The 24,760-nt window shown below is 38.3% G+C and overlaps 2 protein-coding genes across 2 annotated transcripts in view; both read left to right on the top strand.

Moving 5' to 3' along the window:
• The window catches only part of LOC139725821 (uncharacterized), a 65,271-nt gene extending 52,440 nt beyond the window's left edge, over positions 1-12,831 (top strand). Inside the window, exons 53-72 of the mRNA XM_071636902.1 lie at positions 53-106; positions 718-771; positions 1,499-1,606; positions 2,218-2,271; positions 2,993-3,046; positions 3,507-3,614; positions 4,098-4,205; positions 4,515-4,622; positions 5,391-5,444; positions 5,729-5,782; positions 6,261-6,314; positions 6,749-6,820; positions 7,193-7,264; positions 7,934-7,951; positions 8,272-8,331; positions 8,945-9,116; positions 10,023-10,138; positions 10,696-10,767; positions 11,211-11,432; positions 12,341-12,831. Coding sequence (XP_071493003.1) covers positions 53-106; positions 718-771; positions 1,499-1,606; positions 2,218-2,271; positions 2,993-3,046; positions 3,507-3,614; positions 4,098-4,205; positions 4,515-4,622; positions 5,391-5,444; positions 5,729-5,782; positions 6,261-6,314; positions 6,749-6,820; positions 7,193-7,264; positions 7,934-7,951; positions 8,272-8,331; positions 8,945-9,116; positions 10,023-10,138; positions 10,696-10,767; positions 11,211-11,432; positions 12,341-12,487 — 1,761 coding nt within the window. The 3' untranslated portion in view covers positions 12,488-12,831. The remainder of the gene's footprint in view (positions 1-52; positions 107-717; positions 772-1,498; positions 1,607-2,217; positions 2,272-2,992; positions 3,047-3,506; positions 3,615-4,097; positions 4,206-4,514; positions 4,623-5,390; positions 5,445-5,728; positions 5,783-6,260; positions 6,315-6,748; positions 6,821-7,192; positions 7,265-7,933; positions 7,952-8,271; positions 8,332-8,944; positions 9,117-10,022; positions 10,139-10,695; positions 10,768-11,210; positions 11,433-12,340) is intronic.
• A 10,569-nt stretch (positions 12,832-23,400) lies between these two features.
• Positions 23,401-24,117, top strand: LOC139725766 (uncharacterized). The gene has a single exon (XM_071636849.1). The coding sequence runs from the start codon at positions 23,401-23,403 to the stop codon at positions 24,115-24,117; it is 717 nt and encodes a 238-aa protein (XP_071492950.1).
• Positions 24,118-24,760: the final 643 nt, after the last annotated feature.

The following is a 24,760-nucleotide window of genomic DNA, read 5'->3' as shown; positions in this document are numbered from 1 at the left end:
GCTAACATGTATGTTTTACCGATCCTTCGTAATTTCTTGAAACTTACTACAGGGACCCGCTGGATCGACTGGAATGAACGGACCCCCTGGACCACGCGGAGAGCCGGTGAGACAATAACGACATTTTCACAACCACAAAATTTATTTTATTTTTATTTCCTTCTTCAGTTTGGGAAGGAATAAGGGAAAAAGATCTAAACGTATTTCCATTGCCATCAATGCTAGCTGCAGTTTTCTTTATTGGTTTATTCCTCAGTACATGACACTAACAGAGGTACGATAGATGATATTTAAAGCTTTTACAAGAACATGATACATACAATGGAAAGGATCTTTTTCTGAAGATGCTGAATATTTTCTTTTACCAAATACTAAATTGCATGATTATTATATACAGTGCAGCAATTATCGCCACCTATTTTCTACCCCCCCCCAAAAAAAAAAAAAAACAACCCGAAACAAACACAAAACCGGACGACTTTATGTCATTTATCACCACTCTACAAGTAGGATATCATCCTGTACTCTGGCATGACGTTATATTTACGAGAGAAATAAGACTCTAGGGTGTTTTTGTATATTAGTGTTCATCATGCTTAAGGACAAGTCATGCTGTAAATGATGTTCCAAAACGTAATGATTAGAAGGTAATTCACACAAGACATCCAGGTGATAATGTTTATATAGGGAACTATGGATTGATTATCTCCCTCGTAGGGCCCTGTGGGATCAAGCGGAAACAACGGAGCTAACGGAGATCCTGGAGTACAGGTAAGCGCTTTGATCACTGTGAATGATATCAGACTTTAGGGTTTCATTTTGACTTCAGTAATCACACCTGTAACTTCTCTCTTCTTATTGTTGTTCTTGTGTGTGACTAAGACCATTACTGGGAAAGATCTGATGTGGCACATTTTAGAAGGAAAATGCATTATTAGTCATAGAGTAGTATAAGTAAGTCACTGCAGATTAAGATCTGTATCCTGTGTACCAGCGTGGCGGGATGGCGCCAGTAAATCGTATTTGCCTGACAGTCAAGAGGCGATCGAGTGATCACGGCTAGTGTGTGGTGTCGTGTGCTGTCATGATATGAGCTCCATTGTGATAGGAGGGAAAATCAACAGGAAACATTTGTCCCGTCCATAAGTCATAAAGTACATCCACCTGACATTGAAAATGGTATTTGGCAATACAAATAAAAAAAGAAGATTGTTGATATATAAATCCACTGCAAACTAATGAAATGGATGCTTTCCCAAGTTTTCCAAGTGATAGTCCGGTCACTTGGTCTACGCAAGTTAATTCATCCTTTGTATTAACATGATTGGCAAGCCTATGCATTATACTGCTTTGTAAACGAGTGATGTGCCTATGAATAACCAACCGAGCAAGAAGAAAGGTCATTAAATGTACCCACGTGCGCATGAATTAGCTCCGAACTGGCTTATTTTCATTGACTTTATGCTTATTATTGCGCTGCTTTCATTGTTGCTGACAGGGTCTGAAAGGACCAACTGGTAACCCTGGTCTTCGCGGACCTCCAGGCATCATTGGGCTTCAAGGACCACCTGGAATAAGTGGAGAAGAAGGTCGCGTTGGTAACATGGTGAGTATAATGTATCGATATCAACTGATAGTAATGTGGGCGCCAAATCAGCAGCATATAAAGGGACACTTTGTGAATGATGTGTGACACATTGTGGGAGCCGGACGCATTTGAATGTTTCTACAGATAAATGGCGCTATATAAATGCTGTTTCATCATCATCATCATCATCACTTGTGTTCTCAGAATGAGAGGATGTGAAAAATAGACCAAAACTAAGAAGATTTTAAGGTCTATTTCGATATGACTCGTTTGACATGAAAGTCACATTTTTTCACTTGTAAAGGAACCGTGTAAGTGAGAGTAGTTGTGAGAGACCACAAAAACTTCTTCATCTTGCATCAAGTTCGAGGGAAGTGGTCAGTTTTTTTTTTAATTTACTTATTTTTTTTTTCGTGAGAAGCAGCTGTTGAATCTCTTGTACTCAGGGAATAGATAGGTGGTAGAGCTTCTATGATTATGTTATACAGTCATCCCTCTAAAATAATGCATTTCGTGTCAGCTGCCTTGTCATCGTTGCGTATACATGTATAATGTCTGCGTTTTTGCATTTCTGGCATAAACTCATTCGCTATAATTCAGTCCACATAATATCATGTTCTACCATGTAGGGACCTCGTGGCGGAGCTGGACCCCGCGGTCAGGCTGGAATACTTGGACCTGGTGTAAGTTAGCGCGGTTTCATTGACAGTATACTCTTCAATGCCTTTTACGTAATGTTGTCTTCCTATACTCCACCACAAATAAATAAATGAATAAATAGATAGATAGATGGATAAATGAATGAATAAATGAATAACACATAAATAGATAAATGAATAAATGATTTTTCATAGTGATTATAGTTTGTCTCCAGTCGCGATCTGATGAGTCACCCAACGCTCTCTGAATGACATCGTTTTAATTTTGACAAATTTTGTCGTCTCTTTTTTTTTTTGTGACATTCGTTATATCTAAATGAGGTCAGAAGAAGACAATCAGTAAGTAACTAAAGTATTCAAAGTAAAATAAGTTAAAATTTGAGTAATTACATGATAGACTTAAGAAATGTTATAACATCATTTTACTTTATTTTCTATGAAAATGTTTACTTCAAGGTGTTTCGTGAGTTTTCTTTTTGTATTCATTAAACAACAATAAAAAAACCCACAGAAAACAAGATTTATGGAAAAATAACCATAGCCAGTGTAAATGACTATTCAGCCGCGGATATCGCTGCAAAAAACCTAGTAGAATCAAGTACTGTCTTGAATTGAAGTAACAAATTCATTGCACATAGACAAACTCGTAAAAATGATTGTTATCTATTAGATGATAAAGAAAATACAAAGACACTGATGACATGGAGACCTGTTACTAATATCTCATGATGTGTTGATCTGTCAGGGTATTGCTGGCTTGACGGGAGCTGCAGGAGCGGCCGGCGCATTTGGACGACCGGTAAGTCTGCCTTCCCAGTCTTCACAGGCCCAGGGAACCAATCATGTTACATTTTCATCAGCCAGTTTACAACAACATTTAGTGAATAGAATGCATAAGATTCATCGTTCCACTATCGATTATTACATTCCCTTGACACATTCTCACAACAGGAAACCCAAAGCGTTAGGCATGTGATTGTGATGTTGAGTATCAAAGCATTCTGAAAAAAACCCCAAACAAACAACTTTGCAACAGGCTTTTTTTAGTGTACTTCCAGTGGTTAGTCCCACTGCTAATGTAAGCGCTAAATGGATAGATTATGAGACGGATGTTAAACAAGTATACTCAATAATCTCAAACACACAGTCCGTATCTCATTATTCTACCAATTCAATTTCTCATGAATAAATGAGAATGGTGTTTGTCGAGTAGATAATCTGGTGACAAATGTGCACTTGTTGCTTGATATCAATTAAAGGGAAGTGACGGGGCTCCTGGTCCAGATGGACCCTCGGGAACACAAGGAGATGACGGGCCAAGGGGACCTGTTGGAGCCCCTGGAGCAGCAGGTCTCCGTGGAAGTGACGTAAGTCCAACTTATCATCTTTTGTTCTACATACACATCTCATTCATTATCACCCAAGATTGAAAAGAAAATCCCGTAGTTCTGTGTTTTTCATTTCTCTGTTTTTATCCTTATGGATGATGATAGTTAAAACAAAATCAAGGACACTTGTATATGTATATTCACATACGAAACGGAATAAACAATAATTTACATCTTTCTCGCACCAATATCTTATATTCTTTGTGTTACTTGTTTTCATCGGGCTCAAAATGATCGGGCTCAAAAATAATAAGTTCCAGTCTGTGTTGTATATCTATGTTAACAGGGCTCTTTTTTAAAGCAGGCCTTTTGGCTCTGAAAAGAGTACCCTGTTTTTGAATAAGACTGGATAGATAGATAAATAAACAAATGAAATGATAATTTAAGAGGAGTATATCCTTTTTCGAGTGAGGTTGACAGTTTAGGATTAAATTGTGGATTTATCGTCCCTTCACCTCACAGGGTCGTGACGGTAAAGACGGTGCGCGGGGACCAGCCGGTGCTAAGGGATCTCGAGGAGACTCTGGTGCTCGGGGAAGTGACGGCACCAATGGACTGATGGGACCGAGGGTAAGTTCTTCATTGTGGGCTTTTTGCAATTTGTCTACTTTGTGCACTTTACAGGAAACAGTTACACAAAATAATCCGGATAAGTAGAGGAGTAGAGGTCATTATTTTTGTTGGCATTAGATTGGCATCAAGTTCTTATTGTACTCTGAGATCTATCCAGTTTACAGATATCATGATAGAATGCCTAAACGTACTTCATCTATAGTTAATGTTACCAATCATTTCACAAACACCGCTTGCAGGTGATTATGTCTACATTTGTTGGTTTAACATCAATTAATTCTGATATGTTCTCCATCACACCGACAGGGACCACTTGGGCCTGTAGGAGCCCAGGGAGAACGAGGCCAACGCGGAAAGCAAGGAGCACAAGGAGCGGTTGGAATCGCTGGAGACGAGGGAGCCACTGGTCCTTTGGTGAGACGTGAATCTGAAGTCCTTATAGTTTCTTGACTAGCAAACAGGAGTCTCTACACAACTATCTATCAAAGACGTTTTCAGTATCGTGATTCTAGAGCGGAACGTAGCATTTCACTGTCTGTAGGAGTTTGTTAGGCACCTGGGACGTACGTCCCAGCAGCCATCGTATCCGGATCACTTTATTGCAAACATGGAAGTATAGTTATTCGTTTAAAATGTTGCTTACTCCCTTAGTTTCCTTCATGTTACATGTAGCTTGACGTTGGCATAAGAGTATTCCCATATTCATTGGAAATAGGTATACTGTAATGCTCCATTCATTGATGTACATGGAGGCTTTTTCACTATTGTATAAAGGATGGAACTTTCTGTAGGATACCTCGACGAAACACACAAACACAGTATTTTTTAAGGGAAAATCGCCAAATATTGCTGCACAAGGACGTAACCATCTATACCTTTTGCGACATCTCTGCCATCACATTGTTGTAGTTCAAACTCGTATCGCCATAGACAGTAATCTACTTTCACAGATTATATCTATATGTTTTATGTACTTTACATATTATGACTAATACGTATAGTTTTGCGAAGGAAATATCTGTATCTATAATGAATGTGTCGCTACTTGATTCATATACTGTAGTAGAAATACATACTCGTTTAGGTATTGTGCGACTGCAGAAACAGGTTGATATTGTGAAAAGACACACACCTGATTATGACTGTGCTGTTGTAACGTACCAGTATTTGTTTGTGTTTTAGGGACCTGTTGGACCCGCCGGACCAAGGGGAGAAGGCGGCTCGCAAGGAGTTCCAGTAAGTAATACATGACAGCTGTACGAGAAAGATTTTCACACTGGTGTCATTCCGCCCTCTAATCTGTAAGAATCAAATCATAATTATATCCAACAATATTTGGGAACATATTAATGTCCCTTTGTTAACAGCTGAACGTTGCCGTTAAGAGGATTACGTTTAGATGAAAAGTCAATACATTTTATTTCTCTTAACTTTAATCACACAGCGTTATTAGCGAACAGTCCAATTGACTAAAGACTCTGAAATACATTATTAACGCGAACTTTTCTGGTATATTTCAGGGACACAAAGGAATGTCCGGACGTCCTGGAGCCCCTGGTCTTGCTGGAAAGCCTGTAAGTTTGTTGACCCATTATTAGTGTTCCCCTTCTGATTGAGCAGTAATATAATATGCTTATAACGCCCCCTTCTCCATTCTAGATGGTGCGCAATGTCTGACCCTGGTTTCGCTGAAGCCCTTCCATGTTGATGCATGTCGACTTTTTATTCTAGAGCAACACAAAATGTCCAACTGACTTTGCATTGCCCTATTCGTTCCTTTTTTTTCGCATAGTTTAAACATGATATTTTAGACACTGACATAGTCTATATTGTGTTTGAAAAAAAAATTATCAAGTGTTTGATGTTATAACATGACAATGATTATCTTGATACCTGTTCTATGAGAGAAATTACCTTTCTCACTGACACAGTTTTCATTATGTCTTCTATGGATGTGGGAGACAACCCTCTAGTCCTTTAAGTCGGATGAAATTCAAGTTGTTAGTTTTGGGAAACTTGAAATGTTCACCACAAGTCCTCTCACCAATGCAGGGCGAAAATGGCCGACGTGGTGACACTGGAGGAGAAGGATCCCGCGGTCTGCCTGTAAGTATTCTTTGTGATTTGAGAATATCTGTCATAAGCAATGTTAATGTGCGTGTTTTGCTACCAAACTATTTTTCTAGTAAAATCTGGATGACGGAGAATGTGCGGATTCGTAAACTTTCTTCCATTCTTCTATAGAGAAGAAATCAGACACTGATGATGTTTGCAATCAGGTCTTACGGATCGTGATGTTGAATAAGATTTCTTGAATCCCGTCCTTGAAACAAGGAAATAATGTCGGAAAATGGCTAATATAAATCTAACATATAACAAGCACTCTTTAGCAGTAACATCAATGCGTTTGATGTGATTCCATGAGTTTGTGTATGTAAAATCCCTTGACCACTGCATGTACTGAATGGACCTTTACCCTATTCCATGTACTTAGTATCTGTCTGATACATCTTATTCTAACAAAATGTTCATTTAAACAGGGTACCCCTGGAACCAAGGGTAAATCTGGAAAGGACGGACCCCGTGGCCCTCCAGGTCTGCGCGGTGTTTACGTAAGTAGAGCAACGCTGGTGTGTCTCCTCGTTTAACGGAAGTATGTAACTAAGAACAACCAGCAGGTGTTTCAGTCACACATTGTAGTGTAGAGCATATTTTTACAACAACTGGTTTGTTTTGAATATCACACTGATGGCGAACGTAATGAGTATCACCCCATGTCTTTTTTTTACCATTACGACAATAAACCCTTATATCTGAGATTTTTATTCCGATTATGTCACACTATCTTGTGGGCATCATGATGTGTTGAATGTATAGTCTGTCTAGCCGGATCTTTTTAAACTGTGTTATGTGATTGTCAGAGTGCCCCAATCTAACTGTGCAGGTCTGTAACCCGTCCTCTCTTTGGGATTTTCCTATCACAGGGTCAGCGAGGAGAGAGAGGAACCCTTGGTCCAGCCGGCCCAGCTGGTCCACCCGGACCTCCCGGACCTCCCGTAAGAATGCACCACGTCATTATCAATATCATGGCTTTATACAGTACCTCTTAACAACACTTCATAGTGTTCTGTTCGATGTAAGCACGGAATCCGTGCCAAGTCGACCTCATTTTATACCACAGTTTACCATCAAACTGAATCATGTAGCGTTCATGTTCAAGGCTCTTTAGGGAGTTTGAGACCCATCGTTTTATAATAAAGTGAAGTCGGGCAATGATAAAGCCTTGACGAGTATAAACTAGACAAGGCTATGCAAAGTGTTCCCGTTGATTTCAAACCAAATTTCCATTTCTATTTTACATGCTGTCGCAAAGCCTCGTATTTCTTTACATACAAGGGACATTCCATACATGATAAAGCTGCATTCCATTACTTTGATAATATCTCTATAACCGCATGATATATCATCTCTTTAAAAATGTAGAATATGAAACGTAAAAGAATTAGATCCGACATTCAGTACTGGTGAACGAAAGCTGTATGCGAGACGAATGAAGTGACCATATGGTCATGGAACTACATGGAATCGAACCATAACCACTTCTTTATTCTCGATTCATATATATCTTAATTGAACTTTAATTTAAAATGAAAATTACCATCATGTTTCAATCACTGTTCCTCCGAACTCCTTATAAACCTTGATTCCTTTCTTTCTCTTGGCAGGGAGAAGCCGTGCAGATGGTAAGTTACTAGAACGTAAGATTAATTTTGAACAAGGCATTACCTTGATTTTTTTCATTCTAATGAATGGTGTGCTATTTAGCATTAATGTCTTCCCATGTTCAGTCTTATGTTAGTTTGAAGGAGTAACTTCTCGCACAAGGTGAGTTCTGGTCGAGGTATTTCTTTGATTGTTCGGTGCCAATAAATAGATTGAAAAGACGTTTTAATCATATTATTCAGATGCCAAAAGGCATTCTTGCGAAGCACTCTGTATGACCTGTTGATAATATTATCAAATTCAGTAATCTCATAATGATTTGTTATTTTTCCCTCAACAGGGCTACGCCTTCGCTCCACCAGCACAACAGTCAAAGGGTCCAGATCAATACTCACACTACGTGAGTATTCAACTTCGGCAGTGACGCGCTCGAAAGTTTGCATGAAACTTATTTTTGTCTGATAACTTTTATAAATTTGTAACATTCAAATGTGTTTCAAAAACAATGGGGGGGGGGAGGGACCAATGTCGGCAATGATTTTCCACTCTGATTTTATCTGTACTCAGCTAAAAATGAGAGAGTGAAAACAATGAAACTAATCAAGTATAATACGTCAGGTAGCCTTACTTGATAACCGCTTCTCGCAGTTTACAAACTCAGTTGATTGATCATAGCTTTATCGAAGAAATTATAATGATAGTGACAAAAAGATACACGAAGTAAAAAGGTTATTTGTTTGTTAAGGTGACGTATTTCCTGTTCGGCAAATATTCCGTGTAAGCTGCTAAAATAGTATTTGCTGCAATTGTCGAATCAAAACATGTTTCAGCGTCATGATAATTGTGACTGTAAATAATCAATAGACCGCGTATTGGTATGACATTGATACTGGCACTTTGCATGAGTTCACCGAGGCATGAGAACGAGTGAAATTAAAAGGATTCTTTTGTTTCCATATTACCCTCACCGATTCTAATCTTGTGGATACATCCTTGTTTGAACTCTATCCTAGTACCGTGATGAGATCCCAGTCCGTGTCGAAGACCTGGACCGTACCAAGTTCGAGATGTATTTGCAGAAATTCGAGTTCCAAATCCAGAGTATGTATGCCCCCATTGGCAGCAGGGAACAGCCGGTGCGAAGCTGCAAAGACCTCTTCAAATGTTTCCCAGATGCTCCCGATGGTAAGTGACCGAGACAGCTCTCCGGTTGCTTCAAGCAATCATTCTATAGTATGACATAAAGATCTAGATGTCTCGCATGCTCACTGTTCCACTTCCAGTAGGCTGGTGGTACTACAGCAATAACCTTGTCTTGCCGACATGTCTGAAGAAGATTCATTCAATCATAAGACAATTGTGGCAGTTATTACAAATTTTCTGTGGCGTTTCAGTGGCGGATCCAGGGAGGACCGCCACCGGCGCCTTTATTTTTTGTTGAAACGAACTAAATAAAAAGAAAAAAATTTGTAAACGCGCCCCCCTCTTTACGGAATTGCTGGATCCGCCCCTGCATTTGGTTAGGATCGGACAGTGTTTCATGTTCCGATATGTTAACTGTCTGCTATCGATATAAATCTTGCAACATAAGGAGTCATGCAAAAGAAGGTACTAATTTTAATGTGACATTGCGTCGGAAGAGAAAGGAATCTCTCGTGTCTTTTTGATATGTCAAAATGTCGCTGGGATTTCGCCTGATTTAATATAATCATGAATAGGGTAAATTTGTTCAGTGTGATTTGGACAAACCTGAAACGATGCAAGTAAAATTACCATAGCACATTTTTAGAGTCACAAACAGTGTGCTATATATGTTGAAGTATTTCATGCGTTTATCATAATAGTCGCTATTAGAAATGAAATGTGACATTTCCGTTACCAACAACAGATGATGAATATCTAGGCAACTGCCAAAAAGAAGGACTTCAAGAGGAGAGTAACACAGGAGGAAACAGAGACTGGATTGCTGTGCTACTAAACACCTTTGATATAATTTAACCGTCGCAAGAATCAATATCCCATCTCTATTGGATTTGCTTGCAGAGTTTTTCAGATTCTAATACCAGCATAAAAAACGTCCATTTTTTGTAGGTGATTACTGGATCGATTCCAACGAGGGTTCAGTTAAGGATGCCTTCTTAGCCCACTGTGTGAAGAGAGGAGAGGAGGGCACACCAGAGACCTGCATCACCCCAAGAACAGCTATGGTGAGAGCCAAACCTGGCGAATTTTATTTCCATTTCAGTCAAGGATAAATGAGTGGTTTCAGTCCAGAGCTACTGAAAACATTGTCCTGTCGTGACATCACATTATATCATGACTGAACATGGATTTATCTGAAGTTGAAAAAAAAAAATGAATTGAACAGCTTATACAAATTTCCTCAAACTTTTTTTGAAGTATGTACAATAAGATTCTTAATTCAATGAATTCACATTTTCTGTTTGGGGCAAATTCCCCTTATTAAGGGGATTCAGTAAATGTAATACCTTATTCAACAGTGAAAAATAGGTCTAGATGTTATGAATGATCCTTGGTCACTTTTAAATCGTGATGAGAGGATTACTAGTATGAAACTGTATGCGTGTTTCATTTCTGATATATTTGAGATAAGGTACTGGCATATTAATATAAGTATGTTAGACTTTCTGATGATAGCAATTGCTTATCTCGATTCAGCATACATGTTTACATGCAGAAACTTTTAGTGTAGACAATATTCATTGATTTCTACAATAATTTTCTCTTTGCTTTCACAATGCAGATCACTCGTGCTCCATGGTACGCTGGCGAGTCAGGACATAGATACCTCAGCACTATCAGGGGTCTTGAAAAGGTAACCTGAATGGCGCCCCCTTGTTTGCCATCCTCTAAATTTTATCGAGTCTTTACTTGTTTACGGGACATTGCTGTCTTCATAGAAACGTATAGCATTATATCTTTATCCTACAGTTAATTCTTCGTTGAGAAATAACAATCACCTTGATAAATTGATTCATTCTTTTTTGTGTCTGAACTGTTAATTCAATTAGAAAGACATATAAGTGTGATATATAAGTAGGTGTAACCCCGCTTCGTCATACCGATCTAGTTTTCAAAGTTCCACTTCATATATACAGTATACATAGGGGGTCACTCAAGAACATTAAACCGGTCAGGTACCTAGTTATAGAGTTCTGCAGATTCTTTTCCAGAATTTTCTTTCATAATATTTGCCAACGATTAGTGTTTACTATGAAATTATTTATTACATTCAAAGTCCCTGTTTTTTTTTTTCAGTTCTCTTATGAGGCCAGTGAAGTTCAGCTGACATTCCTGCGTCTGCTGTCCAACAAGGCACACCAGAACGTCACATACCACTGTAAGAACTCTGTAGCCGTGACTAATGGTGAGAGTGGATCAACAGAGCAGGCTCTTAAACTCATGACAACATCAGACGTGGAACTTTCATATGATGGACTCAGTCTCGAGCAATACGAAATTATTGAAGACGGATGTCAAGTAAGTTTAGTTCAAATTTCACATAGCGTTATTTTTTTTAATGTTAATTTCAGTTGAGCCATGTTCCAGTATTTCTCGAAGCATTTGTAGCGATTTTCATTACAACTGGATTGCTCTTATCTTTATCATTATTTTGGTTCTTGTCAATATATAATTGTCATTATCATCATGACTATCATCATGACTATCATCATTATATTGATTATCATTGATATAATTCAATTTCATTCATTTTCATTTTCAATAAAAAAGGCAAGTATACAAAACACTTGCTAAAAAGCAATATAGTGTATATTCCAACTACATCAAAACGTAGTAATCACACAATGAGGTGTGAAGCAAAAATGGATAATATAAAATGTTGAAAATGGAGGAGAAGCTAAAAAGCGAGGCATGTGATACGCATTCCCCTCAAAGTTATTATCAATAGGGTACGGAAAATGTTACCTGTTAATAGAAAAGTATATGTACAGTGACAATATGAGGAAATAAAAATAGATATATCATTGCAATATCATTGATATATCGTTGCAATCTTCTTTGAAGTTATCAGCCGGAGCATGAGTCTTCAAAGTCAGAGTAGATTTTTACTAGACAGATACCACATTATGAAGACTTTGTCATAATCGAAAAAGAAGGCAATACAGTGCAGAATAATTACCTTGACCAATGGAAGCTTTTGTGATTATCTAGATTCATCATATGAGTGACTGTTTTTTCCAATAAGATGATCTTAGGAATAAAGTTCTGATATCAAAGACTAATAATAAATAGGATGTCTGCAACAATAGAGATTCATCGCGTTTCATTAGCCGTGTAATAGTTACGCGCATTGTATTAACTCTATGAGTGCAAATGATAAACTGTGGTTTATTTATACCATCATTTTTGTTTCGTTTCCTTTACAGTACCATACAGGAGAATGGGGACAGACAGTAATAAACTTTTCAACCAAGAGAAACACTCGACTTCCAATTATAGACATCGCTCCTTCAGACATTGGCGGATCAGATCAAGAATTTGGAGTCACACTCGGACCCGTGTGCTTCTCATAATTACACCCTGCACAATTCACTCAAATGGACACTACATTCCAAAGAAAAACAAACGTGACTGGAATCCAAATAATGTCGACTCTACAAAGAAACAACCTGGCAGCCAATTTCAGGACTAGAACTTGTGACATGACATAAATAAAAAAGGGCGTTATATATTTTTGAGAGCAATATGAAATTTGTAGGGAAGCCGTCCAGGAAAATGAATGTACTATTGAGCAATAAAACTTGTTGAAGAAAAAAATTATGGCTGGCCAGGTAAATGTTGAATGGAAATTTTATCATGTTTACATCTACTTCAAAATAAGCAAAGCAATCTGTTGCGATTAAGTCAACTACCTAACGTTAATAAGATCTGCTGATACAAATATTGTTATTGCATCTAATGTGCACGGTATTATACCATGCTCGTTAGGCACATCTGTTATGATATGCCTGCTTATGTGTGTGATTAGGGCTTTAATTATCCCTCAAGTATAATCCATGATTAAAGTGTAAAAGAGACCAACTGGAGAATACATAGATCATGTGTGTAGGAGTAGAAGCAGAACGTCAAGTTTTCGATAACACATTGCAATTACATCCAATTTTGCAGCAGAACTAGTTCCATCAGTTACATTCTGGATCAAAATTGTGACCTTTGCATTTGTCACTTTAAGAGCTTAGATGATAGAATTCACACTACATTCCATAAGAGATTATTAGAAATTTCCTTCATGTTTTCTTTAGTATGTGATTTTACAGCTTCAAGTACCAAATAATGTATGTGCCTCTTCTGTCTTATTGCGTTTTCAAGTGAATTGTATATAATACTGTCAGCCATAAAGTCAAAAAGAAATCTAATTAAAACTTCGTTATTTTATAGTGGATGTAGACCAACAATACTACAAAAATATTGACAACATCAATGGAATATGTCTTGTTTATTTTGAAGTAGATTCATGAATTGATGTATGAAGAGAGAATTATATATTAAACAAGTTCATTGCTTCCCTGCAACTGTCATCTCTCAATTAATTGATTTTGTTTTCTTGGTTGTGAACAGACTGATGACATGTGCACGTGGATGGGTTCGTTGTATGACCTTCTGTTTGGGGGAGAAAACCCTTAACGTTATTATCATTACCATCAGGACAGACAGCCCCAAACTGAGCAAAAGTGACCCTCCTTTGCCATTGCTTCTACAAGAGAAAACATTCAAGTTGATTAACATAGAGTGATAAGGAAAATGTTACAAAGTAAGCAAGAGCATGACTGATGAGGTGCAGTTTTTCTTACGAAAATACATTTCCAGGCCATCTGCACAACAGTGGGACGCGAATACCTCATTATCCTCGTGAATAGTCGCAAGATACGTATAATTATGAACAGAATTGTTCGAATTCATGACATAACCCCCGAACGACAAATCATCATCGCAGTGACAAGGTATACAGGGAATTCTGAGAAGATCGATAGCATACACAGCTTAATTGTGACAAATTTCCACACCCTGAGGAAAAGGAGTTGATGCTTATAGCACGCATGAAATCAAACTCTTACTTCATCGTAGGATAGGCAGTTGTCAATCAGTATGTGTCTGTACAGATGTGTTGCGTGTGTATGTGTGCATATATCATATATATTATATATATATATACATATATATATATATACGTTGTGTAATTGTGCGTTTGTTTGTGTTTTTGTTTGACTGTGTCTGTGTATGTGCGTACGTTTCTTATTCATAGCAGCAATATCAAACATCAAACAATGAAATAACATTTCAAGATTGCACAAAATAAGATGGCATGCATTCAGTGCCTTGTGGGATTACCAAACAAAAAACTGACACGTTTATAATCATGATAAATATTGTGAATTGCTGTTTAACACAGTCACAGAGATTTGAAGATGAAGGTTTTAGAAACTAGATACATGTATGTTCGATATACTCGTCTCAACACTTTTATTTGTGACGGATGAATTTTGATATCTTTCTTCCAAAAGCCCGTAATAGTGGTCTGAACTCTGAATCCTAACCCATTTCCATCCTCAAAGGGGGGTATTAAAAATCGGGAGCAAGCATATCATGCGTATGGTTAACCGCCTGAGCGTGTGTGTGTCTGTCTGTGTGTGCATGGGTGGGGGGGAGGGGGGACACTGCTTATGATGGAGACCCCATCCCATATTCACGTTGACGCTAACACAACAGCAGTGAAATTGAACATCACGAACTAACAGATTCACATATAGACTAGATAAATATTCTAACGTGCCAGATCATGATTTCAGTCACAATCACATTGAAGGAGGCAATGATCACGGCTTCCGAAAATTTACATAATAAGATGAGGAAATTGAGTAACTATTTGTAATGTTTAAAATAGTGATAGAGTTGTGAGTTGATAACATCATCGCCTGAGCTAGTCTGCGTGTGAGTGTGACTGACATCTTTATTTTTATTATTCTTTTAGTCTAAATCAATATGAATATGATAATATTATGGATGATCATTTGAAATGTTCTTTCCATTTAATTCGTAATAACGCTCACAATCAACGAATATGACAGAACCAAACGCACAATATTGTTACAGCGGCTTCAGCATGAGTTTGGCGTGTTCTTGTATATGTATATCGTTCCAAAACATTTATAATCCACGCCTATGCTAATGCTTTGACTGTATTATGGAATTTCATACTTGGTCTATTGAAATGGAAAACAAACAAACCTTACAACGAAATAAAGGTATTCGATATCTTTGGACAAAGGTATTCGATAACTTTTTATTGATTTTGAAGAAAAAAATAGCACTTGAATATCAATACATTTGCTTCGAAATGAGTAATCAGTTCATTTAATAGGCATATTATGCAAAGTAGAGCGATGACGTCATCACTGTATAGTTCTCCATAAGTTTTGTTAAATCATTATTTCCATGAATAATTTAGCAACTATGCAATCTTTTCCTCTAAAGAAAAACCGAAACTTTCATTGCTGGTTTTTACGACTCTATACCATACAATAATTGGATGAGATAAAGATAAAATGTCTCCATCTGATATTATTTCAACATGAATGAGATTCACTGAATTAAGATGTGTGCAGCTCAATGGTAGGACTTGATGATGCCATTACTTTTTCTAAATTCACTTGAATGAATTTGACCAATATTATTGTATTGTTGCAAGAACTTGAAAGTTTAAATGTCGCAACTTCCTTGTTTCGTATCTGATTAAAAAACACAATTTACAATTATGTTTTGATAATATTCACTTGAGTCAGCTTGGACTTGAAGAGGAATTAACTTCCACTTTTGGAGATTAGAGATTTTATTAAATCACCCGTTCAAATGGATGGGAAAATTGGTTAAACATCGTTCGATATTAAAGAACTTCAGAATTTTTACAGTGCTAAACTGGAAGGACTAAGTCTTCATACAGCCACTATGGCAGTTCAGAAGATGTGACTGTACATGTATTGACAATCTTGAGCCCACAGCGAAAAACGCTAAAACGTGTCTTATACGTTAACCCTGTTTACTTAAAATTTTGCAAGATATTTGTACAGCAGTGCTGAATTCAAGAAGATCAGACATGACGTCATTGAAAGAGAAGAGCCATGCCAGCTATGTTATTATGTTCGTTACATTGTTATCATTTTTGTCTTCTCTCAGAAAAGATTGTAGCGTCACTGCTATTGACAGACACCATGGACCAAGAAGTAGTATGTGTAGGTCTATATATTCGTGTGATGCGGTGCTGTAATTGTATATATCGTGTATCTATTCCCGGTAGCTATTTGACTGTCTGAAGAGAGATCAGTTGAGAAGACACAGTAATAAATCACACTGTCGCAAACAAACCCATGTTTGCTCCTCTCTCACTAAAAACAGACATTTTTGGGCGAAGATCAGGTGTACGGGGGCGGATGGACAAGCTGCCTGAACCGTTGCAGAGTTACCGTGGCTTCGGGTCAAGAATGTGGCATGAGCGGTTTGGGGTCGGATCTGAAGTGCAGGGTCATGGCAGGGGGTTTACCTTCTGCTTTGTTGTTCCCTTCGATGACGATGAATAAATACCATAAGCCTCTTGATCCTCGTAAATGTCATCACAGATGCCAATGAATGCAGCCTGTACTGTTCGAAGACACATCAGCGAAGAAGCACTCCTTTTCTAAGCCGGATACTGATTTCAAGTTTACCACATCATCAGTATTATAGTACATCGTTTCTCTCTTTGCTACATCTTGAAGTATGGACTCATATCAGTAAATCTGACAAAAGTCCTGAATCATCTCTTGAAAAGGGAATAAGGAGACATTATATTATCCGTTTTGCATAGCAACAGACATCTAGTGAAGATGGAAATTTTCGAGCGTCTCCATCCTCCGAAGAAACCTGCAACGAGAAGCCAAAGTGAGTATGACATACAAAGAATCCAGGTAGCATAAAGACCGTGCACGATATTAGAAGAGAAAGGGAGATACACGGACCGACGTTTAACATTTTTCCCTTATGGAATCCGCGGAGAGAGAACAGGGAGAAGGCTGGGATATGAAAGGGTTATTTGGTGTATGTGCGTGCTCCGTAGATAAGTAGTTAGAAACTATAAAGAGACAGAAAGAAAGGAAAATGAGAAAGAAAGAAATTGAAAATAGATAAATTCCGTTGTTGATGAGAATGATGATCTTGAAAAAAAAAATGTAAGCACACACAATGCATCGACAAAATAAGGTATCGGAGACTCGATCCAAAGAAGACTCACTGCTTTCAGGGTTTTGCCAGCAATATTGCCTCCTACCTCCTAGCTTTCCTTCCCAGTAATTATTTCTTGGAAGTTGTATGATTATTCAACAGGTTTGCTCTGATCGAAAGAGAAAAAAACACAGAGAAATACTGACGTATATTTACTCAGAAGTTTACCTATGAATATGGCGTATTCTTACGTATATAATAATGTCTAAAAATTTCTTGAGACCAATTTATCATTATCATGAGTATCCATATCATTTTCATGAATCATCATCATCATCATCACCACCACTGCAACTTGGAACTGTGGTGGCAGTGATAGCATACCATCCACTAAGCAACAAGCATCATTGTGAAACAATTTTAAACTGAGGGAACTGGTTTCAGTGAATGCAATCATAATATGTCTGTAATATTGCATATGCCATCCAAGAATTGTGTCCATCTGTTGTTAGGTAAAGAGGTTATAACAATTGATTTCATTCAAGCTAAAAATAATGTATTCAATGGGGGTTTGTCATTGTCTTTGCTTAAAAAGTGAAAAGCCAAAATACACTTGAAATTCAGTCATGAATACAGCATATAGGAACTGGTATGACTTTGAATAGGACATTATACACTCTGTAGAAACAAATGACATCGATTTTCTACCCAAGAAGCAGGAAGTCAGTTTGTTGTTAACAATTAGGAAACGTAGAATTGCAAACAGACTGATAAAATTCTTCGAGACGTACCCACAATGGCCTGGCAAGATTACCTGTGAAGTACGTGTACGTCATTAAGGGCACAACAATCCAATTTACAACGGCCGACACTATTCACTGTTTCTTCATTGTTTGCTGAAGGTTTTACAACCTTTCTGAAGGAGAAAAATCAACTCAACAGCACTTGGATCTTGTCATTCGTTCGTTGCTAAGTACACTGAGGGTATAGCAAGGAGTCATTACTTGAATGAAGAGAGCTCGGTATGATAGTCGGTGTAGTGAAAGAAGCCGGTATTATCATTGGGTATTCTAAAATAAGATTGTAATCGATTATTTAACCATAATGAATAGCTGACCTATTAATCTGTCGATGAAGAGTGAAACTGATAAACGACAAGAAGAGCTGCAAACATAACGGAGGGCTTGAAGGTCCTAATTGTTTATGCCAAATCCACAGGCACTTGCATGCACCCATATTCAGCACCACATTTTGACTGGCGCTCACGTCACATCTTCATAGATTGAAATTACTGTCATTTACTCTCATTTCATTTAGAATAATTATTCAAAACCATTAGGTACCCCATTATACAGGGCCGCAAAATGGGGGAGGGGTGTCTCTCGCTTTCACTGTATGTTATCATGACATACTACAGACAAATATAGGTAGTTTAGCATTTGTTTTTGCTATATACACGTTGGTTCCTACTTGATCATGATGTTCAGTAAGCATTGCTAAGCCTTCCAACCAAAGACTACGAAAAAGGTTAAATGTAGCCAGATTTTGCATAAATTTAAAGTTACAATTGTGTTGACTATTTTGTATGTGGTGAGCTTGGACAATGTTTCATTAGTTACTACAAATTCATCATAAAGTCCCCTAAACTGGGATTTAACACAAAGTTTGCAGAAGACCATATCAACCACCACGTCACGCCCTTTCCTCTTTCTCTCTCGAACGTCTTTGATGGCTCTTGACACCAGTCCCCCTCTTTATAATGAAAAATACAACAAACCTTTTCTATGATTTTTTGTTAATTATTTTGATCCATCTAAGTTACAGTCATATGACCCTTGTCAAAGCATTTCTGCTCTCTGTGATATATCTCATAGATTTGTGACTGGACGACGTCACATGCAAGCAACGGATACTTAGGGGCCATGACATGCATGAAGTGTTCATGGAGTCCAACCCTTCCCCGCCAGAATGAGAGAGAGAGAGAGAGAGAGAGAGAGAGAGAGAGAGAGAGAGTGTGTGTGTGTGTGTGAGAGAGAGAAGAGAGAGAGAGAGAAGAGAGAGGGAGATGCTTGTTGAAATGCGGAAATGATAATACAAAACTGTTCGTTTTTATCATGCACTCAATATTGATGTGTGATGTGTGAGTCATTATGTTGTTTTTGTTTTCGTCGCCCAGAAAAACAACCAACACGTAAATGAATTCGCAACGTCTGTATCCAAAATACTTGCAATACTTAGTATAGTCTTGCGTGACGTCACAATAAACCTTATGTTAAATTCTATCATAGTTATTATATTTATGGCAAAGCCCTTAAGATTCAATTTGTATAACATCCTCAAACATAATTATACAAATGTGATATATAAGGTGTGTATTTTCATGATCCAGTATAGAAGTGGCAAGCGATACATACTGTTGTAACTATGTACAGTAATCAGGCAACAGAGTTATCTTTTGTCTAGTCAAGGCTCAAGGAAGACCCCGCCCAGTTTAACTTCGCTCTTCCTCGCGCTAGTGTTTTTCACTGTCTTATAGATAGTCCCTTTACCCCTCTCACACTAAAGGGGAAGGCTAGTAACTGATCAGTGGAAATCAGTGGAAATGCTGGGAGATGATTGTTCCAATCCTCATGGGATTCATTCAAGAGTTCATTGTATATCTATTGTTGTGTGAAAATGATTTGCTTCAGAATGGTCTCATATTCAAGTAATGTGCAGTTTAATGCTCCGTCACTGACCAGGGACGCTAACCTGGAAGCATTAAACTGCACATTACTTGAATACGAGACCATTCTGAAGCAAATCATTTTCACACAACAATAGATATACAATGAACTCTTGAATGAATCCCATAGGGATTGGAACAATCATCTCCCAGCATTTCCACTGATTCCCACTGATCAGTTACTAGCCTTCCCCTTTAAAGCCCATCTCTTTGTTATCCTGCACGTATGCGCCTCCTGTCTCCAAGGTCGGTCTCATGGATGTTAGTCCCTTTTAATCTTATACAGGTATTACTAATTCGATACCAAAGGACAAGATAACCAAAATATAACATCATTCTTGCAAGATTTCTTCATCATGTTCATGTGTCCGCCGTTTGTTCGTTAAACTGTTGGCGACAAACTAACAGGCTGGTGACATTGTTCGTATACTTGTACGGTTCTCTGACTGAAGACAAACAAAATCACAGTGAAGAACTGAGCGATCGATGGTAGCGGGTTTAATTTGCCGGACTTGAATGGTTCTTCCCTCCCAATCTATTATACTAAGTGGTCTTCTCATTGTTGTCAATGGCCTTTCTGAGAACGAACGGAGACCTCACTGAGATGCGGACCACAAATGGGATTGTCTCTGATGATGACCAGTGCTGGACGTATCACTTGAGAAGACTCGTTTAGTCTTACGCATCAGTTTGCCAAGGAGCTGTCTCGTGTATGTGACATCACATGTGCATGTATGTATACAGTATACATAGAGTAGTTATCTGTGATATATAGGCCGGTTATTGGGATGTTCTTTATGGTCTCCTGTATGCGAATGTCAGTTGTAAAACAAAAGGTCTGACTAGCGCTATGATACTCGACCCTCTACTCCCTGCCACATACTTTTGTTCATATCTTTTTATGAAACTTTTGGGATGGATCGTCTCTCACTTACAGAACACCCGATTCTTAAGACTGACAACTTTCCTGGATGTCGCAAAAGAATTGTAGTGTAACTGAAAAATAAAACGTGTTTTTTCGGTAAATGTAGGCCTACATCTCTTCGTTGTCAACATTTTGTTGAGATGAGCAGAAAGAGCTGCTTCAAGTCGGAACATACTGCAACAGGAGACCTGCAGAATATTCTCTCGCAACGTATCGTTTGGTATTTATGAATTATTATTAAGTATTTGTGTATGCCTGGCAACGGAGGGCTATGTGTAAACGTGGACATAATTCTTGTCTCGACATTCCGGCTCTGGTGAGGTCCATGAAGGGACCGATAGCTTGAGTCATCGCATCAAAGGTGCGTCAATCATTACCCGATTTTTTTTTTTTTTTTGTCAACCTCTGTCGCAGGTCAGTCTAGAAGATATTTGTTTAAATAATAATACATTGTACACTGTGTTATCACAATTTTGAGAAAACAAGTCTTATAAGATCACAGATCCCTATTAGCTAATAATTCGAAAATGTCTAATATTATCCTTAATGTATCACGTGTACTATAGGTGCCCAGGATTGCTGGAATGTAGCCGGAAAAGATCCAAACCAAAACATGGAGACAAGAACAAAACTCCACCTTCTCAATTACTGAACTTAGAAGGAGGAAATAGCTCATCTGTCGTCTGTGATGCAAATTTATGCATCTGTCATCTTTTCCAACCAGATATAATGGTAATGATAACGATAACATTATATCATCAATGGGGGGGGGGGGAGGTGTCATGGTTTGTGTTGGTGTGTGTGTGTGTGTGTGTGATGTGATGAACAACACTTCAGTGTGTTCTCAATATTTCACGACTTTTAGTCACAAATCTTAATCTTAAGATTTAAAAATGAAAATTAGAAGTATATTTTTCTCCATCTCCCTCTCGGCAATGCTGTGAAGCCTTATACACTCAAATCAGCGCAGACATTGCGTTTTGTAATGTTGACTTAGGACCGCTCTAACCATATCGGTTTCTTTTATTTGATAATCTGTAGTGATTTAATTAATATGTATCATAATCTTACAGATGACCAATGATTAATGACATAGCAATAACTAATATCATCAAACATTCAACGTAACTATAATATACGTGCCTGTGTCAATCAAATTATGTTTTGTTATTCATTACCGAGTATGTAAATTCAGAGGTCAGAGATAATGATTCATATCGGCTTGAGGTTCATGTATGTTGACCTAACCCTGTCGCTTGCACGGGTTGTCATAAATTTAGGAGTCTAGAACTGACATTGTACGGGCTGTTACAAAGAGTTACCTAGGCCATGTTACAATCTGGAATTCGGGATTACAGGTACACTCTGAAACACTCCTTATACGCGAATCTCTAGGCGACAAGACGACTGGGAGACAGTCCTACATAATGACAGTAAAGAGGTTAGTTAAATACCCTGAAGGTCGTTAGGGACAAAACTTAACAACTAAGACACAATTAGAGGATTAATGTAGTAACAGACTATAGACTCGTTAAGCCTATCCCTTGAAGGGTTGGATCTATTGTAAGATCCTGGGCTGTTGTCTGTCTATGCAGACTGCCAGTGAATCCTGTCTGTAACGTTTGATGACATTTTGTTCTATTCTTTCTGTTCAAAGCCCCTTAATTGTTTTATAGCCGATCACCCCACCCTCATTCCCGATCATAATCCAATCACCCGTTGGACGTATCTTGAATTAGTGTGCAATAGCTCGGACTGTGTATAGGGGATGAAGGAGAATCAGTGTGAGTGACATCATGGCTAACTAATATGTCTACGGTCTCCTGCCTCATTCGCATCTACATGCGACTACAAGGAGATTCAATGTCAGATTTAAATGTCACAGTCTATCAATAAATGTTAAACTGAATCACGATTTCCCCTTGAGAAGAAAAAAAAATCAGGCTGTTCTCTATTTGCAATAAATTTCAAAGTCAATTTCAATAAATTCGCAATACACAGGGATTAAAACCAGCAGTGGCTGAGAGATCGTTGGATATCGTCGGCTCGAGTGCGACGGTTACCCGAATAGTATGCCCGTTATTTTTATCATCATTATGACTACTAGTAAAACATGGTGAAAGATCATAGGTGCTTACTTTCATGGAAAGGGCAATTTGTCAATAAGGTGCAATAAAAAAAAAAGAAATCCCTGATTCTATAATTAATTCAACTAATACCGAGCCTCTGACAGTAAGCTTTCAGGCGAGTAAATTGCAATCCGAAAGGCTGATTTGTATAGATATTAATCATGTTAGACCATGAACTAAATTTCTGTCCCATTTTCTCACTGAATTGAACGTAACAGTGAATTGAGAGAGAGAGGTATGCAACAGTCCTTCACTGCTTCTTGGACACTTATTACAACGTTCATCTTCTCACAATTTGTGCTAACGTATCTTCATCTGTCCTTGTGTAAGGACGGTATTTCATTGTTGTGTAACTGAGCCCAACTTGTTTTCCCTCATGAAAGTATTACGTTTATACTCACCAACATTTACGTGTTTTTGCGTTTTCTCTTCTTACTCCCTAATTTTGTCATAGTTATGGCTGGGGAGAAAGCGAAGTTCTACGGTCTGGTGAAGAGATTACACGAGTTCTACCGAGACCAGCTCAGCGCAGCTCTCATCTCCGTCAGTAAATTCGAGAAAAGCAAGAAATACTTCATTCGCGCCCTCAAGGAAATTTGTCCTGTGTCACAGGAAGACGCTCCCGTGCTCACCTTTAGGGATTTGGAAGACAACTTTGCAATCTACCAAGAAAGAGTGACACTCGAGGACACATCTGATTCGTCTAGCAATGAAAGCAGACTCAATGTACGAACCGCAGACACGAGGGCGACCTCTTCCAGGAGATCGTATGAAAATGATACTCAAAGTGATGCCAGAGCTCACTGCAGTATTTTCGAAACTTTCTTCAAAAACATACACAATTTTCGACTTTTTCGGCAGCAGGTAAAGATGGATATTGTTGGAAAACTTCGCAAAGTGCCAAGGAATGTTGAAGTGACTGAGATGCAAAAGAGGAGCCAGGGAGAGCTCGAGGCGCTCCTCAGTGCTTGGACGACTCTTCTTGATCGTCACAATAACCTCTTCCCATTGGTTCGCTCTGGCGTAAAGGAGAGCTGTATGAAGTTTTTCGACAGTGAACAAGAGATGGCGTACTACGTAGGTGTGCTGAGCGTGCTGCCAAAACTGATGGACATTGCAAATAAGATTGAATTCGCTCTGACAAAATATGAAATGAGTGCTGGTGGAATATGACAATTAAATAATGATGCATACCATATCATCCTGACTCCAGTGTAGGGTCTTAATGTAACGTCAATCTCATTTGCCTTCTCCATAGGCGTTGCGGCTTCACGTCACACCGTATCATGCCGTGACAAAATTTGGAAAAAAAAAAACAACAACCTACATTTCAGGCATCATGTCAGGCCTACCTGTTAATTCGGTTGTTAGTTGTGAAGACCAAATTTGGACTAACAGGAAATGATATTCAGTCCACTCCATGTGAGGTTTGATTGTTCCCGAAGCTACTGCGTTACACAAAGTGGTCATGATTATCTCTATGTCGATAGTATATTGATCGGCACATTCCTTCAGCAATTTCGTGAGACTAAATACACTGTATGAATAGGCCTATAGATGTTGCTAAAATACTGCTTCAAATCTCTTGTCACATGCACGTAAAAGTGATTATATGCGCTTTCTCTGCGCGTGGCTATCATGTCTATTAATTTTACCTGCACATAAACTTGTTTACATATCCTAGAAAACTCTGTTTCAAAGTTCTGTGAATTTTGTCCATATACACATGGGTATGTCCTCCATATCGTTTGCTTGTATGGGTTGTGAAAACGTCAAGGACAGGAAATGTTGTTCAGAGTCATTGCTGTATCGGGTC

The sequence above is a fragment of the Diadema antillarum genome, unplaced genomic scaffold (assembly GCF_040938485.1).
Source record: "Diadema antillarum isolate AM-2024a unplaced genomic scaffold, OU_Dant_1.0 seq00000059_RagTag, whole genome shotgun sequence".
Taxonomy (NCBI): domain Eukaryota; kingdom Metazoa; phylum Echinodermata; class Echinoidea; order Diadematoida; family Diadematidae; genus Diadema; species Diadema antillarum.
This window is presented reverse-complemented; position numbering and strand designations above follow the sequence as displayed.

Excerpts from the sequence above, each read along its gene's own strand:
- LOC139725766 (XM_071636849.1), top strand. The coding sequence starts at position 23,401 with ATGGCTGGGGAGAAAGCGAAGTTCTACGGTCTGGTGAAGAGATTACAC.